At 33.1% G+C, this 16,757-nt stretch overlaps 1 protein-coding gene across 3 annotated transcripts in view; it reads right to left on the bottom strand.

Moving 5' to 3' along the window:
- The window catches only part of PRKCI (protein kinase C iota), a 63,362-nt gene that overhangs the window by 13,070 nt on the left and 33,535 nt on the right, over positions 1-16,757 (bottom strand). For 2 of the 3 annotated variants that reach the window (XM_072960823.1, XM_072960815.1), the window contains 8 exons: positions 14,784-14,869; positions 13,522-13,662; positions 10,880-10,934; positions 9,738-9,796; positions 5,630-5,806; positions 5,100-5,197; positions 4,251-4,337; positions 2,267-2,402 (listed from right to left, as the gene is read on the bottom strand). In XM_072960823.1, the coding sequence (XP_072816924.1) occupies positions 2,267-2,402; positions 4,251-4,337; positions 5,100-5,197; positions 5,630-5,806; positions 9,738-9,796; positions 10,880-10,934; positions 13,522-13,662; positions 14,784-14,869 (839 nt within the window). Of the gene's footprint in view, positions 1-2,266; positions 2,403-4,250; positions 4,338-5,099; positions 5,198-5,629; positions 5,807-9,737; positions 9,797-10,879; positions 10,935-12,343; positions 12,440-13,521; positions 13,663-14,783; positions 14,870-16,757 lie in introns of those variants that run through there. The other variant, XM_072960828.1, reaches the window with a different exon arrangement.

Here is a 16,757-nt window from a genome sequence, read left to right as displayed (position 1 = left end):
GGATATATATGTTATCTTTGTATACTGGCACATTGTGGAGATATCATGGTTTGGTTCCAGAATTCCACGATAAAGCAGATCACAATAAAACAAGTCACATGAATATTTTTGGTTTCCCAGTGCATGTAAAAATTATGTTTACATTATACTGTAATCTAATAAGTGTGCAACAGCATTATGTCTAAAAAACAAAGTGCATACCTTAATTTTAAAATGTTTTATTGTTAAAAATAAAAGCTCACCATCATCTGACAACACAGGGTTGCCACAAACCTTCAATTTGTAAAAAAAAAACAGTACCTGTGAAGCACAGTAAAGCGAAGTACAATAGCATGAGGTGTGCCTATACAAGGAACTATGAATGTGATTTAAGTTGTTCTGTATTATTGGCAATGGTTTGACATATAGTCTCATGGTAAATGACACGCATTTTCAAGGCAAGAGTCAGAGGCAAGGGATGCAGTTTGTTAACCTGTAAAAGAGCTATGCCATAAACTTGTGACTGGCTATCTGAATGTAGGCTCATCAGCTGAATTATCTACAGTATAACATAGATATTATTATAAAACCCCCTGCTGGACACAGTCAACAATCTTATAGTTACCGGGGAAAGGGGGTGGGAAGGGATAAATTTGGGAGTTTGAGATTTGCAAATGTTAGACACCATATATAAAAATAGATTTTAAAAAGTTTCTTCTGTACAGCACAGGGAACTATATTCAATATCTTATAATAACCTTTTATGAAAAAGAATAAAAATGAATATATGTATATGTATGCATGACTGGGACATTGTGCTGTACACCAGAAATTGACACAATGTAACTGACTGTACTTCATTTTAAAAAAAAGTCACCTGCTGAGGAAAAAACAAAATTAAAGGCACATCAACTGATAAAACAGCTAAAGTTTTTCAGACAACAAGAAATCAATGTTCATAAAATATTTCAAACGTAAGTCTGACGCTATTAACTGCAGTCTTCATATGCCTCCAGTCAGCACTATTCTCTACATTCTTTATATAAAAGCACCTAGTGAGAAACTGAAGAAATTAATGAAATCTAAAGTATTTGTGGAGAAACTATGAAAAACACCTGTGTCTTAGATTTCTCAAAGAACTACTGTAAGGAAAAGAAATTCATCCAATATTTGCCCAAGGTCAGACTTCAGGTAAGTTTAAATACTAACTCTAAGTCACAAAGTAAGAACATTCAAAATTCAGGGGATTTATTTCCCATAAGCTTTAATATTGGATGTAAATGTTAGTTGGAAAAGAGACAAAGTTCTGTTAGTAAAGTCTCTGAACAAGACTTCCAACCCTGGTATCTTTTCCTACTAATAATTAGAAACACCTCCTGGAGAAGGAGGAAAGACAGAAAGGGAGACAAGCAAGACAATCAATTTCAAGAACTACTAAATAAAACCTTTAAGATTTATCAAAGATCCTGAGTAACTTGATTAAGGATCTCTGGGAAGAGGAGAATATATTACAAACCAATATTATTTTTCAATAAGAGTAACAAAAGTTCAAGTAATTTTTTTCTAATAATATTTTCCAGGCAAAAGAGGATCCCCAAATTTCTTTGAATAGAGGAGAGAGGCTGTGAAGGCACTTCCCTCAGGTGAGTGGGGACAGGTGATCAGCAGATTTACACGCTTGCTGCTGTATTTACTGGGTGAAGATCATTCCACCCCAGCTCTTTTAATGAGGAAAGTAGCTCCCTACACGTTTTGTCAAAGACTGGACCCTTACATGGAATGTTGTTACAAAAAAGAATAAAATATCAAGAAATAAAGGATATGCCCTGAGAGTAATGAAAATTCTTATTTGACTCTATTGTACTTGATGTCAGATATTTAAATTTAAATATAAAAAAAAGTTAGATTTCCTAGGAAAATCTTGAATGTATTATTAAGCGTCACAATTAAATGGCAAAAACTGGAAGGAGATTCACAAGCAGTTGCGTTAAAGTTGTGGGTTTGCAGACAGCTTTTACCACAACATTTTCTTCAATAGTGTCACAACTTCCAAGACAAAAACTTACGGACAATAAAAATAAATTAACTCTTTATTATAGAACATAACACAGAAAATATGGAATTTCGTAAATGGCTAGGAAGTAAGTACATTCGCCTTTGTGATAGAATTCCAAAAAGTATCCTAAACAAAGTAGCAATTATTTCCCCATCTTTAAATATGAAGTTATTTACCAAAACAATCTCCTGAGCCGCTGAGATCTTTTGAATAACTAGAAATTTCCCTCACCTTACACATGCCATAGTCAGTGAGTTTAATGTGTCCTTCAGAGTCCAGCAATACGTTGTCCAGTTTCAAATCTCTATAAATTATCCCTCGTTCATGAAGGTAATTTAATGCTAGACTGATTTCTGCAGAGTAAAATCTAAAATAAAATAAAAAATTGCTCATTTGATTCAAAATTTTAAATTGTGGTAAGTTTCTAGAGGAAGGTATTTAAATCCTACTCCCATCTGCAAACCAGAACATCAAAATCATGTCAAAAGATTTTTTTCTTCCAGTGTTTTTAGGAACAACACCAAAACACAAATTGGAGTACCACTTTAAAATAGCTGAGCCCCAAATATAACTACAAAAGTTCCAGTCTAAATTAAACTCATACTTTTGTAAAGTTTAATGTTTAATTTGAACGTCTCAAGCAGGGGTTCTTAATCTGGGTCCTTGAATAGACTTCAGAAAGTCCATATTCCTACAAGTGGATGCAAAGTTGTATGTATGTGTATTTCTCCAATTGTTTCCACAGCTTACATCACTTCTCTAAGGGACAAATGATCTCCCCAAATGCTAAGAATCATTGGCTGGTCTAAAATAAGAGTATGGAGAGTTGACCCCTCAAACCATAAAAATCTATACTAAACTTCTAGAAACGGAATGGGAAGAAATTATTCTACAATAGTAACATTTAATATTAAAGAACTTCTCAAAACTGCCACCAACTCGTTGGTGATAAGCAGAACTTCTGACCTGAACAATGAAAATGAAACACCCAAGCTGATTTGTAGCTGCTTTGGTGAATACTATCACGATCATGCTTGGAGGTATGTAATACACACCTTCTAGCTACTTAATTCTATGAAGAGGGAATTTGAGCCCTTATCCCGCACTTTGGTTCCTAGAAAAGTGAAGATGGTATAAAACCAGAATGGGCACTTTAATACAGTAAAAACTAGATTACTTTCCCCAAGTCCAACTGAATAAACAAGGAAGAAATACTGGCTATATTCAAAATTTAAAATATCATCTGTGGCTTTGCTATGAAGGGTAATCATTTGATAGAGCCTAAATAAATAATGAACATACAGTAAAAAAACAAATAAACAAAGAGTTTGGCCTTGAGATTAGATTAACACACTTTATACCTTCTTATGAAGTTGAAGGATATTATCTCTTTTTGACAAGAAATATCAATGAATAGCAAGATTTCACTAAATAAGTTATTTTTTAAAATGAGTATCTAACCTTTGTTACATACCTATACAAACTTACATGCTTCTTTTTGGCATTACTCTTGTAAAGGGCAAAAGGGTAGAATTACTGCTAATTATGAGTGAAAAACAGCAAAGCATGGCACTGATGGATTTAAACTTCATAACCAAGACCATGGTGCCTAGCCACCTAACTCCTCCAACATTTATATAAACAATATACAATCTTGCATAATAATATCTTAAGAGCACTAAACAAATGATATTTAACACACTTTTCTCTTATTAATCAGAACATGGGATCATAAGGGGAAAAGCCAAAGGCAAAACAATTCAGAGATTATAATTATGGAAGAACAATCAGAATTACATAATAGCTTGAGAGGAATTGTTTTATTACTCTCAAGTATATATGAAATATAATCTTCTAATAAGTATTGCCAGAGATCACTGCAAACTTGAGGAGATTAGTAAAGTGTTTATAAATTCATCAATTCTTTCAGTGGCTGATGCTGAATAGCCAAAATATTTGAAAGCAACTGAGTTCAGTAGATTAAAGGTTTCCCCTTTGATACTGTTTACACTTTTTAATTGCTTACAATTATTATATATATAACATGTTATATATATTATAATATAAATTAACTTTTAGCTTACTCTCTACATGACATAAGGAATTAACTAGTATCAAAATCAATGATTTCCCTACTGTTTCACTGGCATATAAAAAGTCCCACAGCTCTCCCTTGCAAAATCCAACACAAGCAAACAATAAACAGGAAACTAACCTGGCATGTTCTTCAGGAAGTTTTCTCTGTCGCTGCATATGAAACATTAGATCGCCTCCATTAACATACTCTATGACAAAGAACAATCTAAAACACAGGAGAGAATATGTGAAACCAAGATTCAGAATAAGGCGGTGTAACTGCGTTTTAAACACTGTGGAAGAGGGTAGGGTATAGCTCAAGTGGAAGAGCGCATGCCTAGCACGGTCAAGGTCCTGGGTTCCATTCCCAGTACCTCCTCTAAAAATAAACAAACCTAATTACCCTCCCTCCAAAAAAAGAAAACCAAACCAAAACAAAAAAACACAGTGGAAACCACTGATGACACAGAAAGCATTCTACATGATTCACCCTTAACAAAAATTCCAGGAATTCGGTGGAAACAAAGGGTCCTAGAGTAAAAGGCTGTTTGATCACAGAAAGTAAACCAGAATGATAGCAATTCTCCTATTCTAAAGCAGTATCACTTGTGATCCAGAGCTCTCACTCCCACCCCAGTTTTAGCCTGTGCAAGGTAAGTCATTTTCAACTGTCACTTAAGGTAAAAGAATTAAGGATTTATCCCCCTATTAAACTCTAGGAAACTTTCCAATCCTAGAACTAGAATCTTAGAGATATAACCCGGCCTTTTGCTTTTTTTTTGGCCTAAAGCAGTAATTTCCTACTGCTGATCTCAATGTCAAGTTGATATCACTGATTAGAGTATGAGTAGCAAGAAATGAGCACAGTACTGTTGTGTCTGTTTCCATGTGACTTCCACTTCAGGAATGACCATAGAAAGGGTTCTTATTGTGTAATATATCAAAATGTGTAAAGCCCAGTAATCGTTCCATTATGTTTCAGTCTTACCTGCTTTCGGTCTGGAAGCAAGAATGCAGCCCAACAAGGAAAGGATGATTGGACGCCTGCTCAAAGACATGCTTCTCTGTCTGCACCCAGTCAATATCCTATTTTAAAATGTGAAAGAAATCTATGTCAAACTGAAGTGATATCATCAAAACTATGATAAATATGTTCTTAGCAATTCCATTACCACGAACACAATTATTAACTAATTAGGCTAAATATCAAAAGCATTGATAATCATGAAATAATAATTTACATATAAAGAGAAAAACACTACCAGTAAATCTTTCAATATTATGAAACAGTCTAGAAGACTTTTACAAAGTTCAAGTACTTTCCTTTGATAATAATATGATTTGATTTTTATTTTTAAAAAAATCTAATAATCAGATAACTTTAAATATACCCTACATAATATGTTTGAAGCCTATATTTAGAAAAGACTGAAATAATAAGGCACAAACACTGGGTTTTCTTCTGAAATAGTATACTTGAGCCAACTTAACAGTAAACACAAACATCATTGTCTTTACCTCATCATCATTGACAAGTTCTTTTTTCACCACCTTCATTGCATAAATACGATCTGTTTTTTTTAACCGCACCAACAGTACTTTAGCATAACTTCCTCTTCCTATTACCCGGAGCAAATCAAAATCCTGAAGACCTAAACTGGATGAAGCTTTGCCACTTTCCCTGGTGTTCATTGCCTGTTGAGAACAATCATATCAGCGTTACACTTGAAATATTTTGCATAATACAATATATTTCTAACACTGAGCTATAACTATACCTATAATACTTTCAATATTTTCTGACTCAAGTTCTTAATTATTTTCTTACATCATTCCAAACAACACGATCTAACTATTCAAGTGGTAGGATGAATTCATGAGTTGAGGTCAGCAGGGTGGTGTTAGGAATGGAGAGGGAGTTGAAATCTAAGAAATGCTGGAGGCAATGGAGATGCATTAATTAAAAAAGACTAACTTTGGTGACTAGGAGATTGGAGGTATCACTGCCAGAAAAATAAAGTGTGAGCACAGGATAAGACTGACAGAGTTGATGAGATACTGAGCTTGGTTTTTCACACTGAAGTTAGAAGTTATAAGGGGACATCAAGAGGAAAGAGTCTGCTGAAAGCTTGATGTATGAAATCTGAGTTAATGAGAGGACACTTTCAAAGACATTTCCACAAGCTACAGGCAGAAAACAGGTATAAGGCAGTTCAGCTAATGGAAAACATTCTTTTTTAATACAACACCAAGTCTCCTTTGGAATGACAAAGGCAGCCTTACAATTCATTAACAACTAGAAACTCAGGCCTCTGATAATTTACAGAGAAGGCTGAAGACAGTCTTTTATTAGATACCTGCAAAATCCTCAGCACACAACCAACAGATGTACCCGTGAGAATTAAGTATGAATTTTCTGAAGTGAAGAGTATGAAGAAAAACAAAGAGCGAATTTTGAGAAAGAGAAACTACTAAGCACAAAACAGAAAAAAAAGAAAGGTATTATGAAAATTGAAGGAGAATGACGATTCAAAAGAAAGCTCAACACATTAAAATTTAAAAATAATAATCTGATTTGGTAACAAGGATAAATTAAAAGGAGTGAAAGAAACTGGATTAGAGCAGATTAAGAAAGCAGAGAATGGTAAGAAGGTAAAGCAATGTACAGACTTAAGCACAGCTGAGTGAAAACGATAAAAAAGAATCAAAAGGAACAAATGCACAGCACCTTCACAGGGCCTGGAAAAAAGGCCTGCTGACCTACAATTCTATACCCTGAAAAAATAGCCTTCAAAATGAAAGTGGAATAAAAACATTTTCAGACAAACAAAAACTAAGGAAATCTATCATTAGCAGGCATTCATTAAAGCAAATAGAGTTCTTTGAGAAGAAAGAAGACCTCATATGGAAGATGCAGGAATGAGTACTGAACAAAAAGAATAAAATATGGATAAACCTAAATAAGATTTATCCACATTTAAAACTATTGACTATTTAAAAACACTAATACACACACACACACAAATACTTAAAATATGACAGAAATAGCACTAAAGGCAGGAAGGAAGCATGAATAAATTTAAATTGTTCTAAGGTCCTTGCATATTCTGGGAAATGGTAAAAAATATTACTAATTTATGTTGAATTTAAGTAAGTTAAGAGTATAAGATGCAATCTCTAGAACAACCAGTAATAGAATAGAATCACTAACCAAAAGAGAGTTGCAGCTAAACTAATATGAGACAGAGTAGTTGTAGCCTACTGTGGTGGCTGCTTCTAAAGGGCACCAGTGATCCCCATGTCCTAGTATTCATGCACTTGCAAAGTCCCCTCCCCTTGTGTGTGGGCTGGACCTAGTGACTTGCTTCTGATGAAAAATACGTGACAAAAATTGACGGAATGTCACTTCTGAGATTAGATTACAAAAAACTGTGTGTTCAGTCTTGCTAGCATTTATTTTCTCTGGATCTCACTGCTTGCTTGCTCTGATGAAGCAAGCTACCTTGCTATGAGCTGCCCTAAGGCCCTGTGGCAAGGAACTGAATCCTGCCAACAGTGAGGTGAGTGTGAAAGCAGTTCCTTCCCCAGCCAAGCCTTGGGATGACTGCAGTCTGCCTGCACACTGACTGCAGCGTGGAATGGACTCTGAGACAAGGACCCAGATAAGTCACACTTGGGCTTCTAACCCATAGAAATTGTAACATAATACATTTTGTTTCAAGACACTATATTTTAAGGTAATTTGGTAAGCAGACTTTAAGACAAGAAGCATTTCTACAGAGAGAAATTTCTTCATGAAAAAGGGCTAACCCAATAGAAGATTTTATGATTCTGAATCATAGACTCATAAGAATACTTAATAACATAGCCTCAAAATATATAAAGCAAAAACTAACAAAACTAAAAAGAGAAGGTAAACTCAGAAACCTTTTGGTACAGAAAGAACAAGCAGTCAGTGAGGTAACAGAAGACTGAATAAAACTGTTAATAATCTTGACCTAATTGACATGTACAGTTACCACACCCAACAACTATAGAACATGTTGCTTCTAAAAATACATATGGAACATTTACCAATGCCTATGTGTTCAGTCTTCAAGCAAATTTCAACAAAATTCAAAGGACTGAAATCACATGGAATGCGCTCTGACTTACAGCAGAATTAAGCTAGAAGTTAACAAAAAAATTTCCCAAGTATTGGAAAATCAATTAGTATACTTTTAAATAATATATGGATCAAAGAAGAAACCATAATAGAGATTAAGATATATTTTAAACTGACAAAAAAAAAAAGGAAATAATGAGAGGAGAAATCCGTGTACTAGAATAGAAAATAAGCATTCAACAAAGAAGAGCTAAAAGTTCTTTAAAAAGACTAATAAATTGATACCCTCCTGGCAAGACTGATGAAGAAAAAGAGAATGCACAGTAACTTTTATCAGGAATTAAAAAAGCATATAATTTCATATTCTCAGAAATTAACATCTTTATGTCAATAAATCCGAAAATTTAGGTTAAACAAATTCCAAGGAATAACACAAACACAAGAAACAGAGAAGCTAAACTGTCCTACATCTATTCAGAAATGGAATCTAGGATTAAATACTTCCCACAAAGAAAACCCCAGGCCAAGAGTGCTTTTCTGACAAATTCTTTCTAAAATATAAGCGATAAATAATGCTAATCTTGTAAGATTCTACCTTGGAAATAGAAAAAAAAATCCCAAAATCATTTTATCAGTCCAGTATTATCTTGACACCAAAACTAAACAATCCAATACAAAAAGGGACTTATAGGTCAATGACTCTCATTAATAATTTTTTTTAAAACCTAAATATTGGCAATCAGATTCATCAATATATAAAGAGAGTAATACATCATGACACATTAAATTTATTTCAGAAATGGAAAATAGGCTTAACATTTGAAAATTAATGAAATTTACACATGATCAACTCCATAAATGCTATAAAATGTCTTTTTTTCTCATTTTTAAAAATTGAAGTATAGATGATTTACAATGTATTAGTTTCTGGTGTTCAGCATAGTGATTCAGTTACACATATAAGTATATACCCTTTTTTCCATATTCTTTTTGTACCTCTATTAAAAAAAAAAGAATTTAAAAAAAGGGAGGAGGGGTGTGTAGCTCAGTGGTAGAGTATGCGGTTAGCATGTGTGAGGCCCTGGGTTCAATCCCTAGTAACTCCATTAAAAAAAGAAGAGTATGTTTTTAATAAAATTGAACATCTTTTCATGATGAAGACAAAAAGCTTACTAGGAATACAGATAAATAACCAGACCACAAAATGGAAGGATCCATAATATATTTTAAACAATACTATCAAGTATTCTAAACACCATTCTTAAATACATTTATAGTTTTTAGATTATGCTATCTTAAAGTGAAAATAAGCTATCACACCAGATCATTTCTTAATTTAAATGAAATTAGTAATCATTGGATTAAATCAGAATAAAACTCTAGAATCATCAAAAATCATACCTGCATCTTACCACTATGATCATTTAAAAATCTAAGCAAGTCAATCTCTCACATTTTTAAACTGTCAAGCTATTATTAAAAAGCTGATGACATAATGTACCATAAAACTAATTATCTTACCTCCTTTTCTTCACCAACTTGGTCCAAACTCTCATGACTTGCAGGATTATATGGAATTACTAAAAACCCAATCCCAAACAAAAAAAAAAAGAGAGAGAGAGAGAAAAACAAAGTATCCATTAACTCAGTTTGACTTAAAAATTTCTCCTGATCTGACTTTCCTTAGTTTTTATTTCTGAATAAGTGTTCATCATTTACAATTGAATATCTGTCCTATTAACAAAAAATTATATGTGAATATGAGTTAAATCTTAATTTTTAATGAGGGTAAAGACAGCAGGAACCAATCAACAGCCAAGTGCTGATTTTAACAAATATTTCTGCTATTTTAAAAATACTTCCCTTCCTTACAAATTAATCAATTCCTTCTAAAAAAGGTGACTCCATATATCTTATTTAATTGTTTTAGTATGACTGAGGCCTAGAGACAAAAAGTCTCCAGTTTTCACTCCTCACTTCCTTCATATTCAAAATGTTCCTGATTCAGAATGTACCATGCACACAGGTCAGGTAAAGAACTGACAAAGACTGGACTATAAAGCCTTCATTTCTTTTAACCAGCTTCTTCCATGAATAATATACTGCATTCTGTCCTTCCAGAAAAACTCCTTTGCTTTCTTTTTCTTGATTCACTCCAGATCAGACTGCTCTGTCCCATTTAATTGCTCTCCAAATTTCCCAGATACATATTTAAGGTTTTGTATCTATGAGACATTTGAACTCATGATCTTTTTTGAATTTTCTGTGCAGCATCTCTTTAGTTTTACATAATTTCGATATTTCATAATAGAGCTTTTAATAAAAATAGGTCACTTGAATATAGTCAACATGACCCACAAAATCAGTACATGTTTTCATTGTTGAAAAAAAATGGGCTTACTGAATATAAAGGGGTCTCAAAAGAAATTTATCTGAATGAAAGAAAACAGTCATTTGTTGTAGTTTACTTAGTTGTCTTTATAAAGTGCCGGATGTATATGTTATATATTGTGACTCTGCTGTTAACACGATGAAATATGGTTACTTAACTTTTATTTCAGAAGAATATCAGTGTTTTTAAACTTAGGTCAAAGATTCACATAAAGAAGTCTTTAAATGATACTTTGTTAATGAGCAATGGTTTGTGCCAGTAACATCCTTACCTGTCTGTGCATGGTCTGAATGCATGGATGACTGGTCCATGGGCATCATTGGTTCCTGCAAACATTTCCAAAGATACAGTAACTTAGTGAATTCTTTTTAAATCCCAATACCACTGTAAATCCAGAAACAACATTATTTTGATGAGACACAGCATATTAAAATTTAAATTTGAAAGAATATAACTTAAGTTAAATTATATTACTGTATAAAAATTTACATTTAGTTTATTATATGAATAAATGAATATATGAATATATAGGAAAATATGAATATATAGGAATATTTCTATGAATTAGGTAATATTAGTCATTTTACAGATCACAGAAGAAATCCAAAACTAATTTCAGATCATCAATTAGAAATCAAATTAAATTCCTGTATACTCTGATTTATTTCTCCTGTAACCACCTATTCTTCCTTCAATCTCTACATACTCATTTTAAGTCTTTGGCAAAAGGAGTCTTAGTATACAGTTATTTAGCTGATGTCCAGAAATAGACTTCAAGATGTCTATAAACCTCCTGAAATTGTATGTAAAATTTTATGGGTTTCCCATCTTTCTGAAGATTCTCAAAGGTATCAGTGACCCCAAAAAGGAAAAGAAATACTCCAAGAAAATGACTTACCAAATAACTCCCAATAACCTCAGGAACAATGCTAATTCAAACTAAAATGTAACTTATTCATTAATTTTGGACCCAAGTTTAATGAATACCAGCAAGAAAGGTTAAGCTTGAGAAGCAGCATTAGCTATGCAGTTACAATTGTAAGGCTGCCTTAAAGATAAGCTCAGGGATTTTTCAATGTGTTTAGCAGCCATCCTAAAATATCAATACAATCACTAAGCCTGTCCCTCTTCTACATTTATGAACTCATACAAGTCATTCCATCACTTAAAAATACTCAAGAATATCAACAGTAACCTGGATAAATGATATTCACAATTATTGGCCTTCTGCTTTTCCTTAAGATTAGATTCTCACCTCCTTAACTATAAACCCATTTGTAAACTTACACGAACTAGCGAAATAATTCTACTATCAATGAGCCACCAGTAATAATCCACTTTCACAACGTCTAAAGAAGATACTATGAATAAACATTGTATAATCATGCTAGAAGATAACTTAGAAAGATGAATCCAGATCATTTAAAAAACGCATATCCTTCAACCCAGTAATTCTACTTCTGCATCCTTAGGAAAGAAGACTGATTTACCAGGAAGTTCATTATGATTTTCTTTATAGGAGAACTTAGAAAATAACATTTAACCATGGGGATAGATTAAATAAATTATGGTATAGACATATAAAACATTATGCTAAAAATGAAGACACAGATATAGAAAAATGACCAAAATATATTGTTCAGTTAGAAAAATGAGTTAGAAAATAGTACATATATGATCTCATACTTTCACTAAAAAGTATGTAAAAGAACGAAACACAACCAACTTTACATGCCTTCTGATGAATAAATGCTCCACCTTCTATGAAGTAGTATCAACCCACAAAAAAACAAAAACTAGAATCTAATCAAACTCCTACATTCAACCATAATGTACAGAAAATACAGAGGATTGGGGAACATTCTAAATGTAACCATGGAGACGCAAAGAGAAAGATTCTGAAACTCTTTAAGTGACAAAACAGTTTCTTCTACAATTAATTGTAAGGAAAAAGAGAGAGATGGAAGAATCAGTAAATTGAACAGTATCTAAGACACAGTATCAATCAGCTTCAAATATGAACTTCACTTAGATCCTGATTCATAATGAAAATTATGAAAACAAGATTATAACATTTATGAGACAACTGAAATTTTGAATACTGCCAGGATGGATATTTGATGCAAGGAATTTGTTTTTTAGCTAGTTTTTTTTTTTAAAGAGTCATTATCTCTTAGAGGTATGTCTAAAATTTGTTTCAAAATAATATAGGGTGAGGACAGGTGAAATGCGGGTACAGATGAAACAAGACTGTTGTGAGGTGATAAATACTGGAGTTGGATGATTGTTATACGGAAGTTCATTATACTGTTCCATCTGCTCTTATATATGTTTAAAATTTTCCCATTTAAGTTTGCATAGTTCTGGAAGAATATATGCCAAATGACAATTGCCTTTAGATGGTAGATTTCATGGAGGATTTTTATTTTTCTTTCTTTATTTTAATTTTCTATTTCTTCTCCATTGAATATGTTTTAATTTCATATTTAAAACATAAAGTGAAAAATTCCCCAGTAATCTCACACTTTACATAATAAACATGAACCCTCTGACTCTTCTTACCTGATGTCTGCTTAGTGCAGATACTAGAATAATGGGAGTTATAAACTATAAACTAATGAGTTTAGCTTAAATAAGAAAAAAATATCTTTTAAATGTTTTTCCTTACATCTTCTTAATTAGACCAAAGGAATTTTGTAGTGGGTCAAAGAAGTTAACCATATTCTACAAACAAACTGGTAATAACAATTTCAAAATCCACAATATATTATCTGACTTCTAAAGGATTCCTACCCACGTTCTTTAATGACACTGTTGAGCTGTGATTTCCTTAACACTCCTCTATTTTAGCCCTCTGTATTAGCAGTGTTATCAAAAATGCTCTATTAAAAAAATCAGAGAGCTGCGTCTTACCGGTGGCAAAGAATGCCGCCCACATTCAATTGTGACAAGTTTGTGGCACTTCTTATGGACCAGGAGTTTGCAGTTGATGCACTTATATCCCTGGCGTCCAAGCCCCCATATTCGGTCAGTGCAGATGGCACAGTGGGCACGCTGGAGGGAGTAATGCAATAGCATTTTATTAACAACAACAAAAAAAGGTCATAATCATTTCCCAACAGTTTGCTCATGAAACAGTGACAATAAATGGCTTTCTTCTCTAATTCAATTCCCATCATCATATATAACTTGTACAAAGTTCACGATCACGGAAAAATAAACAGAAATGAGAGCTTGCTTTAAAGAGACAGCAAAAATAAAATAGACAGTGAAATTTGCAACCATGTTGTTTTCTAAGTCCAAGAATTTTCAATCTTCGCTAATTAAGTACAGAGCAATGAAAATAGGAAAAATGAATTAAACTTGAGAAACATATGGCAGAAAAAGCTGTGCAAGGACTCACAAGGAAATCTTCCAGACTGTTCAGAGGTCAAATCAAAGCCTTGTTCTTCTCTTAGACACCTAAAGGATTTCTCATTTCAAAGCTTTTCAAGTATCAGTGCTAAAGGGAACAACAGGTTAGGATACTTGGGTGATGGCTTCTATTTATGAACTATAGAAATGATCCCTGAAAGTATAGTCTTGGTGGCCTCTATTTATATTAATAAATTCAGAACATAACACTAGTCCTAGAATAGGAATGGAGTCCATACATTTGTAGTTATCAAGAGCTGTGTCATCTTGGGCAAGTTAACTGCAACTCAGTTTCTTCCTCTATAAAATGGAAATATATAGTACATACCTCATAAGGTTCTTGTAAGGGAACAAACGAGTCACTACATGTCTTTTGGAAAAGTGCTTGGTATACAGTAAACACTAGATAAATGTCTGCGATTACCACTTTCTAAACAGTGAAAACTAAAAGTGCAACAGTAAATGGTTTGCAAAATAAACCTTGTTTATTTTCTGGCTTTCTTAAATTATATTAAAAAATCCAACTTTCTTACAGCTAGGGTAAACCATATAATTAATCATCCAATCTGGAACATTTTTTAAGAGTCAAAGGAGATGCTATTAAAAATTGCCTCAAGATAAAGATGTACTGCCCCAGGCAAACTGGGAATTTTAGATCAGCCTACTTACTCTTTAGAAGAGAATAACAACCTTTCTTTCACAGCAGAGAGGGAAAAAACAGATTTTTCAAATTATCAACGTTCAACAAACTTAAGGTTTACCCTGTTGAAACGTTTGGCTTGAAAAGTATGGCCATTTGCACAATAAAGCTTTCTCCAGCGGCGTGCACCTCGGCGGTAGATGGATTCTGAAGAGAGATTAAAAGTTAAAAAAGAAAAAGAAAAAAGCAAGGGTGAATTAAGTCATTTTGTAATTAAGTCTGTGATTTTTTTCATGATATTCATTGTAAGAAATAATATAAACTGATAAAAATCTGAAAGTAAAAAAACTGATTCATCAAGAGACTAGATGAAAGTAAATAACTACTGATTTTCTATTTCTTAATTTTCCCCTAACTTCTAATTTTGGAAAATTTTTAAGCCCAAGAACATCTGAAAGAATAAACACCTCCATCCTTACCTTGATTTATCAACTACTGTCATTTTGCACATTAGCTTTCCTCTCTGGTTTATACATACTTTTTTTTTTTTTTCTGAATCATTTAAAAATAAATTGCAAACATTGTAACACTTTACCCTGAAATATCTTAAGTATCCACTGCCTGAGATTAAGGACATTCCCCCTAATTCTATTTAACCACAATATCATTAACATATCTTAGAAAATTAACATTAATTCAATCTCGCCTACTATACAGTTCATATGCAAATTTCCCTATTGCCTGAAAAGTGTCTTTCATAGCTTTCTTTTTCTCCCCAGGATCCAATCAAGATTTAAGCATTGCACTTCTTTGTTATACCTTTTTTGTCCTCTAAAGTATGCTAAAACATTCACTCTGTCTTTGTTGTTTATTTTCATGATGTTGACTTTTTTTTTTAAAGGATCTAGGCAGGTGTCATATTATGTCCTACATTCTAGACTTGTTTGTGTCCTCATTAGAGTCAAATACATTAAGGATCTGTAACACACTTCCCAGGTTAAAAAAAAAAATTCCCAGATAAAAAAGTATTAAATACTTTTGGCGAAAATAATACACAGGTGATGTGTTTTTCTTACTACACCACATGAAGAAATACACAAATGCAAGATTGTTGACTCCCACTAGGTGTTCCATCACTCTGTTAAAGGCAGTGATGCCTAGTTTTCTTCCCTGTAAAGTATATTTTTGTAAGTACTTTATAAGGGACATTTTGTACCATAAGAATATTCTCTTCTGCAACAACTTTTTATCCAATGGCTCTTATACTTTTTAAATACTTTTAAGTATTTTAAATACTTTCCTAAACAAATTAAGAGGTTCCATGAGATCCAGTCAAGTCCACTGGTGCAGTTTTGGTTAAGTCAATCACCATTATATATATATTGTCTATTAGTCATTAATAGTAAGATTCCAGTAATAGTAATACTGTGGAGATTTCATTTCTAGTCATATTTTCAAGCAAGTGTAACACTGGGTCTACTACTTAAGATTAAGATAGAAAAAATAGTTGAAATGCTCTGAATTAGAAATTTTGAGATAACATTGTACAGAACCTGAGATTCTTTTATTTTTAATTATTTATCCTGTTAGAAGTAACCAAAGCAGGTTTCTGTTATTATCTTAATTTAAAAGAACATCTTATTTCAGAAGCTTTCATGAACTACAGTTTGTTATATCTTAAATTTAAACATGTTAATGTTGCCTAGAAATTAAAAGAGCCAATGCTACGGAAACAACAGGCCAGCCAAGAAACAAGCACCACTTGGAGGGCTGGAGCGCTCAGATGTACTACGCTGGAGGGCTCAGAGGGGCTTCTGCTCCGAAGCTCTGAGCACCTCCAAGACGTGAGCATGAGATTTTGCAGGGTAAAGTACAAGCTTGGGGTATTCGGCTAATAGGCATGGAACAGCTTTACCAGCATCATTATCACAAAAGTGGAGGCAAGGAGGCAGCAAATCAACATTCCAAAGCCAGATATATATCTTCGAAAATCCAGCTGGCTAGCAAAAAACATGAACAGCAAACCAACACTAATTAACTTAGATTTACAAGTTAGTCCAGCAGAACTCAGATCAGTATTCCCATACTTAGATTT

The sequence above is a fragment of the Vicugna pacos genome, chromosome 1 (genome assembly GCF_048564905.1).
Source record: "Vicugna pacos chromosome 1, VicPac4, whole genome shotgun sequence".
Lineage (NCBI taxonomy): Eukaryota > Metazoa > Chordata > Mammalia > Artiodactyla > Camelidae > Vicugna > Vicugna pacos.
Note: the sequence above shows the minus strand (reverse complement) of the source record. Positions and strands in the feature narration are given on the sequence as shown.